General features: G+C 36.4%; 1 protein-coding gene across 7 annotated transcripts in view; it reads right to left on the bottom strand.

The window, feature by feature from the left end:
• Positions 1-4,692: 4,692 nt before the first annotated feature.
• Positions 4,693-11,599, bottom strand: part of CREB1 (cAMP responsive element binding protein 1) — a 60,921-nt gene continuing 54,014 nt past the window's right edge. For 5 of the 7 annotated variants that reach the window (XM_045480959.1, XM_045480957.1, XM_045480961.1 and 2 more), the window contains one exon: positions 4,693-10,958. In XM_045480959.1, coding sequence (XP_045336915.1) covers positions 10,814-10,958 — 145 coding nt within the window. In that variant the 3' untranslated portion in view covers positions 4,693-10,813. The remainder of the gene's footprint in view (positions 10,959-11,599) is intronic. The other 2 variants (XR_006713118.1, XR_006713119.1) reach the window with 1 other exon arrangement.

Here is an 11,599-nt window from a genome sequence, read left to right as displayed (position 1 = left end):
TGGTGGTGTTGCATGTTCATAAAACATTGAGGGTCAGAAAAGGTTGAAGGTAATTTTTTTTCTTGTCTTAATAGATGTCAATAAAAGGCAAGAAAAATTCAACAGGAATAGTTTGGTGTTTAAGTGAAAAATCAAATGATTTTGTATGTGTGTGTGTGTTTGGGTTTAAAATGTTGTCTCAGGCCAAGTTCCCTGGGGAAATACACTCAGAGATGGACATTAGGGTGTAGAAAGTTTAAATGGGAATGATTTCAAGGTCGACATCTCTGAGGTAGTAAAAGTAGTAGGATTGGGAAATAGGGGGAAATTAGGCTGGGAGGCAGTCAGGAGTCCTCAGAAACGAGAGCTAGGATGGCCCTGTAGTTGGGCCATACTAAGCCAAGAGGGCAGGGTTTTCTATCCCTGCATAGATTAGTCATGTGATCTAAGGGGCATACCCTTAGGATGAAGAAAAGACCTGGAAGAACTCAGCTGAGAGCCATCATCCAACATTGCCAGAAGCTGGGGAAGTGAGTGCTTAATGGGTGTGTGGCGGTGAGGGATGGGGCTGGGGGTAGACGTTATATCTGGGCAGTGTGCCACAGTGTCCGCTATAAATGTCAGGAAAGCTGTGATGGCTTTCTCTTATGTTAAAGGATTGACCTCGGGAACGTGCATTCTAAGTGTGCCTGTCTTATCCTCAAGGATAGAAACCTAGTCTAAACCAACTATATGCTAAGCATTGATTTTCACACTGCTCAGTTTTAGAACTCTTAGTTCTCCAGTGACTTTTCCCACAATTAAGATCAAATACTGGTGCCAAGATGCTATGTTAAAATATATGTAGGACGTCAGGTTCTTAGAACTACCACTATAAAGTACGCTGTCATTCCCTGTGCAGATTACTTATTTTTTTTAATGTTCATTTATTTTTGAGAGAGACCGAGTGTGAGCAGGGGAGGGGCAGAGAGAGGGAGACACAGAATCCGAAGCAGGCTCCAGGCTCTGAGCTGTCAGCACAGAGCCTGATGCGGGGCTCAAAGCCACGATCATGACCTGAGCCAAAGTCCCGGACGCTCAACTGATTGAGCCACCCAGCTGCCCCAAGATAGCAGTTTTTAAATCAGGAAGAGGGGCACTTGGGTGGCTCAGTTGGTTGAGTGTCTGACTCTTGATTTCAGCTCAGGTCATGACCCTAGGGTTGTGGGATTGAGCCCTGTGTTGGGCTCCACTCTGAGTGTGGAGCCTGCTTGAGATCCTCTCTGCCCCTCTTGCCCACCCTCTCTCTCTCTCAAGATAAAAATTTTAAAGTAATTTTAAAAACCACTTTTTAATATACCAGCATGGGGCCTGACATCATAGTTGGTGAAATAGTCCTGTGATTTATTTTTGTGTCAGAGACATGGTCATAATTGTACTGCTACCCCAGAACCTCTACCTAGACATAAGCAGCATTCTTTTTAATTTAAATTTTTAATATTTATTTCTGAGAGGGCAAATGGGAGAGCAGGGCGGGAGGGGCAGAGAATCCGAATTGGGCTCACGCTGATAGTAGCTGGCCCGACCTGGGGCTTGAACCCACAAACCATGGGATCATAACCCGAGCCAGAGTCAGAGGCTTAACCCTGAGTCATCCAGATGCCCTGAAAAGTAGCATTTTCAAGGTCTTTAACAAGAACGAGGCAACATGTTGCAGTGAATGCGGAGAGCCTTGTTCTGGGAAAAAGAGAAACTGACAAGAACTGCATGAAATCAGCGCAGAACTCCGTTCTTTTTTTGTGACTTTAAAAATTGAGGATTTGTTAGCTCTGACGTTTCTTTCCAATCTTCAATCATATTATGCTTTTCTTTCTACAGCCAGGAAGTGTTAAAACTTAACACTAGAAGACATGGTATGCTGAAAAATTAAGTTTCCTACCTGAGAACTGTTTCTGTGGTAGAGGGGAAATCCCTATAACAGAGGTGTGAAAAGGGGGGCCTATCTGCTACAAAACCTTGTGTTGAGGCTGGCTCTGCCACTTCTAACTCCTAAAAATTACATACACTATAAAGCTTGACATTAAAAAAATACCAACATGATCTTTTTATTAATTTAGCAAATTATTAATGCTTAGGAAGCAACCTTCAAATATGAAAACCATACTTAATAAACATTCCCACTTCTCAGTATCTATCCTAAAGATAAGCTAGCTTATATTTATACTAACTTGTGTGTATCTGGAAGAGTCAAAAGTAACAACCTACATGTTCACAAAAGAGGGTGCTTATTAAACTATGATACATCTACACAATGGGATACCACACATCCGTTAGAAAGACTGAGGCAGATGTACATAAACTGAAATAGAACTGTCAAGACACATTCAGTGAAAAAGTACCATTTATGTAAAAAGGGGAGAGAGGAGAGAATAGACATTACATTTGCATGTATATGCACAGATTGTCTCTAAAAGGATACACAAGAAACTGCTTTTTACTGCTTCCCCATTTGTCATATTTTCCAAACGTACATACTACTTAAGGAAACGAAGTTAAAAAATGAGGACACTATGGAGAAAGTGAAACGAAAACTTAAGAGAATGGGAGAAAATAATGACAAATCGTACTACCTGGTGAGGCTCTGGTATCCAGAATATGTAAGAAACTCATAAAACTCAACAACAAAAAACACCATTAAAAAATGAGCAAAGGACTTGAACAGACATTCTGAGCATTCTGGTTATTCTCCAAATAACCACAGACACATGATGATACGCGACATCGTTAAATGTTAGAGTTGCAAATACGATTGACAACGAGCTAGCTCTTCACACCTGTAAAGAGGGGCATAATTAAAACCAACGTTGGTCAGCGCACGGAGAAATTGGGACGCTCACATATCAATCATCACTGGCAGAAATGTAAAGTGGTGCGGCAGCTCAGGAGAAATTTGGCAGTTCCTTAGAAAGTAAACATAGAACTACCATATGGCCCAGCAATTCCACTCCTGGGTATGTATTCAGAACTGAAAGCAGGGACTCCAATACCTGCACGTGAATGTTCATAGCGGCATATTCACAAAAACCAAGTAGCGGAAATATCCCAATGTCCATCAGTGGATAAATGAATAAACTGTGGCATATATGACGGGTTATTCAGCCATAAGAAGGAATGAAGTACCGATAAATGATTTTGAGGAACCTCAAAAACATGCTAAGTGAAAGAAGCCAGGCACAAAAGGTCACATAGGATCCTATACGTAAGAAACAATAGGTAACTATAGAAATGGAAAGCAGATTCATGGTTGCCTGGGGATAGAGGGAGGGGAAAATAATAACTCTTTAATAGATGGAAGGTTTGATTTTGGAGTGACGACTTGGACCTAGATATGTGGTTGGTGGTAGCTAGCACAACGTTGAGAAGGCACTAAGCGCTACCGAATTGTTCACTTAAAAATGGTCAATGTTGTTATGTGAATTGCACCTCAATTTAAAAAAAAAATAGCAAAAAATAGCATTGAAGTGCCTGGAAATACCTTTCCTCTTCACTTGTTAGGACCTCATCAGAATCCTAAGCCCCAGTTTGGTCAATATGCAAAAGAAAGATGTGGAAAAATGAAAAATGCACAGTGGAAGGTAACACTAAGGCAGTGATTTTCTGGGGTTTTGCCTTAAGCAGCGTAGTGGAATAGTGGCATCATTTACAAGATGGAAAAAGCCAGCTGAGAGATGAACGGATTTAGAGGAGAAATGAGAGGTTCTGTTTTGCAATCTGAGTGGAGAGGACAAATAGGAGAGTGTAGCACCAGAGCTAAAATTGTGTGAACGTCTTAGAATGGTTTCTTCGGCTGTGTCCTAGAGCTGCTTGAGGACAGGTACTTCTTAGTGCTCAAGTATTGGTGAAATAAGCAAGTGACCACAAAGGTATGGATAAAGAGAAGAGAGGCACTCTATCCTTTTATTGGAGGCTCAAGCACCTGGACACGGGTTACAAGGAGGGTGACTAAAGGTCCCGATTTGCTCAGCACAATCCTGGTTTACACCTGTTGTCCCTATTAATGTCACCCTTTCACTCTCAAAAATGTCTGCTTGTACAATCACCTTAAGTGGTCACACTTTGTAGAAGAGAAAGAATAAAATGTGTGCAATTCCTTCAATACAACAGCAGGTGTAACAAGCTTAATAAATACGTCATGGCAATTTTTTTAAAAAGTACCTTAGGATAAATGCAACTGCTTATTTTCAGAAATTAAATCAACAGGAGAGAATCTTTTATTATGCTTTAAGCAAAGAGCAGATTAACCACACCTCCTCCCATTTCCTATGATCACAGAACTTTTGAATTACAAGGGGGCCTGACAAGTTAGCTATTCTCATTGTTCTTCCAATTAAAACATGTATTTTCTGACACTGGAGACAGCTGGTCATATGTCTCCATTGGTTTTCTCAATAGGGCGGTAACATCTCCACATCTTCAAATAGGCACTGTTCAATCTTTCTGAACAAAGAAATCTTGTGCTAAAAATGAGGAATACAGTAAAATTAAATAACTGAAGATATGTCCTGGTTTCTCAAATTAGTTTTCCGTTGCCGTGCAACACAAGCTTGTGATATATTCTAACATAAACTTTGCTCATTTAACAAAAGTAATAAACTGAAGTCCCAGAAAATACAGCTTAACACTACTGTCAGAAACCAAAATCGAGAGATCCCATCCCCAAAAAAGAGACTTACAGAGTTTTTAAAAGCATGTTTATGTGACTGCACATAAATGTGTGTAAAAAGGGCATTAGGACAGTTGATACCACAAAGATTACAGTAAGAAAAAGCACTTTCTGACAATATTTCACAAATTCACAAGGATCACTTTAATATACAAAGCAATTGCTACCATTCTGAACACAAAGCAGCTACTATGTACATAGTGTTAATAAAATGCATTATAACTCAGTACATTTTCTCTCTTTACACAGATAGAGCACAAAAAGATTTAGGTAAAAAAATTAAAACAGGGATGTTTCTAGAATGTAGGGAATTTTATTAGAAATGTATTTCCCTCATTATATTTACTTAATATTCAACTCCAATAGTAACATCAGAGTTAAAAATCGATACCCTGTTTTGTGCTGATAGTTTTGGGGGGAGGTATTCTTTACCCCAATCCTCAAGGAAAAATTAAAACAAAAACAAACACCATCTTTCTCTCTAGAAACTTCCCTGATTATTTTGTTTCTAAAAAGTCTCAAGTGATACATCTAGGTTAGAAATAATTCCTTTTTTGGGTGGGGAGGACAAGTGACATGTGGACAAATCAGTTGGGGACGACTCTACATGGAAAACTGCTAACTAGCACTCCTCTTTGCCACCCCTCCATAAATCCATACTCACAGAACAATGGTGACAAATTATTTCCCACTTTTAATATAAATAATTTTTGTTACATACACAAATTGGAGTGGCACCTGGATAAAAATATGTCTATAAAGCATTTACCAATTCAATTTTAAAAACGTAAGAAAATAAAACCTCCCAAACACAAAGATAGATCATTTCACTTGGCCAACTAACATAAGATTACTATTTGCAGGGATTTTCTTCCTTCCCTACCAATTTTTCAACTATCTCAGATTGACTCTTACATTTCTGAGATGCTCCTCGGAAGCTTGGAAACGCCCATACTTCTGTAGGCAAGTATCACATAATGCCTGTATAAAGGAGGTAAAATCTGATTTTCCTACCATTTGCCCCTTTTCAAAGACATTTCCCAAAGATTGTTCATTTTCCTTTTACTTGCTGGTGAGAATAATTAAAAATGTATCAGGTTATATACCCAGCTAGGACCTGCACCCACAGTACCAGAATGCAGACAGGTCAATATTTTCTCTCTGTGCTAAAACAACTCTGCCTGTTTATATCATCTTCACAGGCTTTGTTCTATTTTTTTTTTTTCTATTTTTATTTTTTTAAAAAATAAATTTCAAGCTAAAACACCTGAAATATAATCCCTCCACTCAAACGTTATCTGGTCCCTCTTAAAGTTTGCCCCCCTGAGGACACATACAAAGGCTTAAGCTACATTCACTAATCAGTACGAACTTACCAGAAGCATATGAGACAGATGGAACTTCAGCACCCTGTTTGATTTATTTGAAATTCTTCCATACTGACTCAGCTTCATGATATGTTCAACCCCTCAGGGATTAGTGCCTCTCCTAGCCATTGATTCGAGAAAGTCAAGGAAACCAGTTCCTAGTACATACAGTGACTGTGCAGTCAACTTAAAAAAAGTCAACGTATCAACATTAAAAGTATTCAAGATGTAGGCAAACCATCCAACAAAAGTTCTAGTTGTGCTTTGTACAACAGAGTGAGCAAATGTATCCCTCAACTCTTCGCCTCCAGGCAGCTTACCGAAGCGCGTTGCGCATTCCCTGCTCACCGGACCTCAGTCCGATTTAGGTGTTTGATGGTAACAAAGCCAATTTTAAGTGAAAAAACCTCAGTCAAATCATTCCATGTGGTCTCCATGATGATGGTAATTAACTGCCTTGAAAACTATTTTACTGTTCTAGGTAAATTGATGGATATCTTGGCACCCTACAGACAACACTAATGTTGGAATGGGAATACAGTCTCATTTAAAATTGAAAATAAGTATCAATTTACTCCAGTTGCTTTTCCTTCTATCTTTATCCATGATGTAAAAGAATCCCATTGGGTTCAAACTCATCTTTTAATTAACTGGGCTAGTCAAATCTAATTTCCTGTTACTTTTCTTTCACAGCTATTTATAAGGCTAGCCTTTAGGTGCTAAAATATTTTAATGAAATTTTCCATTTAAAAAAGTCACATGATTTGAAGAGAGGAAAATGACATAAAAAGCCAGTTGACAATCAATTGATGAGGGAACTTTTCTCAAGTTGCTAACACCCAACAGGGTCATTTTTTAAAAGTGCAAGTTACACCAAACATTTACAAAGAATATAATGTAAATATAATCCAAATAAATATACAACTTTTGTATCACGTCAACGGGAAACAGCATACCAAAAGTTTTCAGAGCCAAAAAGGCAACAAAATGAAGCCTCTTACAAATAACTGAAAAGGTGTGTAATGACTGTTCTAAAAACCCACGTTAATTCAAAAATCATAACTTTATATTCGCCTTATTTAATCCTGCAAAATGAAGCACTTTTTGATCTTCGAAATAAAGAGACCAATTTATGCTAATAAATTGACTGTTGCTGATCACAAAATTAAAAACATTTTTAAAATGTAAAGAAGAAATCTAGATTGAAGTCACTTCAAGTAAGTAAAAGCATCCTGGTTTAAACACACTGGTTGTTTCTTCCTAAGCCTTTGTATGATTCCACATGTCACCCCAAGTGGTCAAAATGATAGTAGGGATTAGGCCTGAGAGACAGAGATAAACTTCAGCCAGATGACTTCTGATCGGACAGCCTGCCTGACTGGTATTGTGCTTTCAGATTCTAGCACTGCTGCTGACCTACCATCAAAACACATTTTTCTGAAAAAAATCCCTGCTCAAATGAAAACACCCAAATTCCTCCCCCAGGATGAGTTTTGAAAAGTCAGTGGTACCTTTTAGAAGCTATCTGCAAAATGTTCTTACCACTGTTATAGCTGCCAGAGACAAAGCATAAAAACCAAATACTTTGGGGGCGGGGGAGTTTTCAAGTGACTAGTAACATACATAAAAGTATCAAGCCAAAGAAAACGAACAGTAAAAATAAAATACTTGGAAGAAAATTAGAAGACGAAAATCAATCATGAGTGCTGGAGTAATGCAGTCTAAGAAACTACCAAACGGGATGCAACAGAACACGCAAAGATGTAAAATTTCATCTGACCTCAATATACTATAATACTCAGCATTCCTGACTTAGGAGCTCTCAGAGCTTCAGATTATATACTGTATGTATTTATATATATGTACACATATATTATACAAATGCCATTTCCCCCCCAATAATATCTAAACAAACAGAGCACCTATGACAATATGATGGTTGCCAATATGGTACTTGAGTTTGAAAAGAATGAAATTAAAATTAGATCTGATATCAATTTTTTAATAAGGTGGACACATTGGATCTAGCCCTTTCTAAACCACTTTTCAGCTAAACACTATCAAAGTTTGAAAACTCGTAAGAGTAATATATCAAAAATAAACCCCTCCCACTTCATTTTTATTAGAGTTAATCTGTCCTATAGATAAAAGTGCCACATGGCCCTATATTTGCAAAGTAAGCGATACCAAACTTGCTATTTTCTAGGCAAATCAGTAGCATATGTACAGATTCCTATGATGACATTTTCATTCCCTTTTGGCCAATATGAAGAGAAAAAAAACATTTATTACTGGTAATGTGGCCATATATGTTCTTGGTTACAAGATTTTTTTTTTTTAATTATGTCATTTCCTTAATAAAGATTCTCAAAGTTGCATGCTTAAAAACAAACACCTTTTTTCCAATTCTTGTTAAAAAAAAAAAAAAAGTCTGCACAAAAGATGCTTAATTTCTATCTGTATAAACTGAAATTTTCAAGTCTCTTTATGGGTCTAAAACAGATTTAGCAACAGAATAGATTTCTTACCTCACCATTAAGTAACTGACTTCAAACCAGTGCAATCATCCTCAAGGTACAAAGGACCTGGTGTTTGTAAAAACTTACAAATTCAACCAGCTAATATGGATGTGACTGCCTTGATTCATCAGGGACTAAGAGGACCACCAACTTTTCTAACTAAACAGAATGCCTCAACTTTTGGAAACATTTTACTTTGGAGAATACAACTTGCTAAATACTAGGCAATTTTCATTTATAAAGTTTATGACATTCAAAACATTTTGACTCATTAAGAAAGAATTCTAGTTTGTGAAAAGATTTGTCACTTTGCTTGGTTTCTGCTGAAGTTTTGGAAAATGACACATCTATGCTGGTATACAAATAATTTTTATGCTACAACTTTCCCCATTAGCTCAGCAGGATAAACATCAAACTTTACAGTCGTTTGAAAGCCTTCTTGAGAATCTGGTGAATTGTCCAAATATAAGACTACATCACTCAATTCTTAGAATGATGCTCCTTCATAAACTCTGTTCATCCTTGAAAAGAGACAATGGTTTGTTACAAACAAAAATAAACCATTTACAAATATTAATTAAAAACCTTACTTTTCAAAAGGGACCCAACAATTAACACCCACATCTGTATATTTTGTTAATACATTAACAAACTTTTAAAAATAACCCATGACTAAATATAAAACAATTTTCTACACTCTTCTTTTAAAAGGAATAACCTTTTCAAATGAGAAATTATATCTAACATTATGTCAGTCTCCAATTTTTAAAATCCACCTTAGTCCTATTTTTTTAAAGGGTAACTTTTGTAAAGATTTATCAAGCTTAGTGAATGAGTAATTAATAATTAGAAGTAGTAATTGGAAACAATGTATAATACATATAAATACAGACTGGTATAGTCAGGGGTTAAAACAGGTAGCTCCTTTGCAGAACAACAAAGGCTATACAGCATATTGGAAAGCTCAAGCACAACTATCCTTTTTAGGAGAAAACAAAACAAAACAAAACAAAACAAAAAAAAAGTTTTGTAAGAATGACAATCCAAATATTGTAGTACAGCAGTCATTCAAATACGTCTGAAGAAAATAACTCTCGTGTACATCTAATACTGTACTTTTTATAACTATATCCTTACACTTTCATTAAAAAATTCACTAAGGATACTCTGTTAAAGTATGTTAATATGGAAAAGATTTAAAATCAGTATTTTTCTACAACACAACATTTTATAAACAAAGATATCACTTTGTTTTATTTAACATCTGGAAGGCTTTCCTGTTGGTGGTATAGTGTAAGTGCAAATGGGAACGGTTTAATTAGAAATATCTTTTTAAGTAAATGAGTGACATAAGTATTTTTGAAGGCGATGACAAAAACATTTATTTAAAAACCTTGTTACGTAACTCAAGGGGCTGGTTTACTAATGAGCATCTTTTTACTAAGAATTTAGTACTAACTAAAACAAGCTTTGTACTTTTATTTACTTCAGTTTAATTTAAAATTCAAATACCATGCTTTTTCATTCAGTTGGTTACTTCTTTTAATGTATTCAAGATGTTGAACACATACAGAACTGAAATAAGAAGCAACAACTGCCCTATGGAAGAGCTACAGTTAATACAGAAGGTCAAGGACAAGTTGTCAGTATTGAAGAAGAGAATGTACATAGAAAGCACTTCGAATTCATTCTTAATTTCTTCAACACCACACTAAAACTCTTTTTTAGAGGGTATATCTCTTTGCAATTTTACATAATTCACAATGAAAATGTGAAAACACGTCAATTTGGCAATCAACACTTCTTCATTGCACCTTACTTACTTTATGCATGCGGCCCACACATTACTTCAGCTCAAGAGGCTGGGGTAATTCTGTCCCTAAGGCAATCAAGGAGCTCAGCACAAACCTTGAAATCATTTAAAAAAAGATTTTCTTTTCCTCATTTCCCCCATCAATTTACAAGTAAACAAATTATTACTTCTTGAAGAGGGTGGGGGATGAAAAGCAGAAGTCTCTTCATGATTCCTGGTGCTGAAAATTTCTTGAGGGGAGACGTGGAGGCAGGTGTTGGAACATTCACAGTTTAATGCAAAAGCACAAATGAATGAAATTCTGTAGTTGCTTTCAGGCAGTTTTGCGCATAGAAAAAAAGAAATGTTTAGAAAATAAAATGTTTATTTTGTCTTTCTGCTTGAGGCCAAGCCAGTCCTTTTCCACCATAACAGGTGAAATTTAAATCCCAAATTAATCTGATTTGTGGCAGTAAAGGTCCTTAAGTGCTTTTAGCTCCTCAATGAGAGTCTTATTTTGGTTTTCAAGCACTGCCACTCTGTTTTCTAAACATTTCACATATTCTTTCTTCTTTCTACGACACTCTCGTGCTGCTTCCCTAGGAGCAAAGGAGGACAGGAAAAATTATGCAACATTTATTTCTATATCACTTATTTTGGCTTAGAATGCTTTTAGATATTTAGCTCAAAGCAACAAATATTTTAATATACATTAGGCATTTGAAAAAACTACACAGAAGGACCTGGAAATTGCCTCATGTAAAATTTTAATATACCATAGATGTTTGATTTAAAAAAAGAACCCCGAATGTGAAAACCCCACAAACAACCCAAAGGGCTGAATGATCACTTAAAATTATATCACTGGTTACTGACAGGATCTGCCTCATACCTATAAAACTTGAAATTCTATAAATATCAATAACTAAGAAAATACCAAAGCTAAATGTCAGTGTGCAAAACATCGTAAATTAAACAGAAAATTCTCACAAACTCATCATTTCAGGGCATTAAAAAAAGACAACAACAATCTAACATGAGTCTCTTCCACAAATGATGTTGAGAACACTGTATATCCACATGCAAGAGAATGAAGTTGGACCCTTAATTATGCCATGTACAAAAACTAACTGAAAATGGATTGAAGATCTAAATGTAAGACCTAAAACTATAAAACTTCTAGAAGAAAACACAGGAGAAAAGCTTCAAGACGCTGGATTTGGCAGCACTTTCTTGGCTA

Source organism: Leopardus geoffroyi, chromosome C1 (genome assembly GCF_018350155.1).
Source record: "Leopardus geoffroyi isolate Oge1 chromosome C1, O.geoffroyi_Oge1_pat1.0, whole genome shotgun sequence".
NCBI classification, from domain to species: Eukaryota; Metazoa; Chordata; class Mammalia; order Carnivora; family Felidae; genus Leopardus; species Leopardus geoffroyi.
The sequence above is the reverse complement of the archived record's forward strand: the minus strand, read 5'-3'. Positions and strand labels throughout refer to the sequence as shown.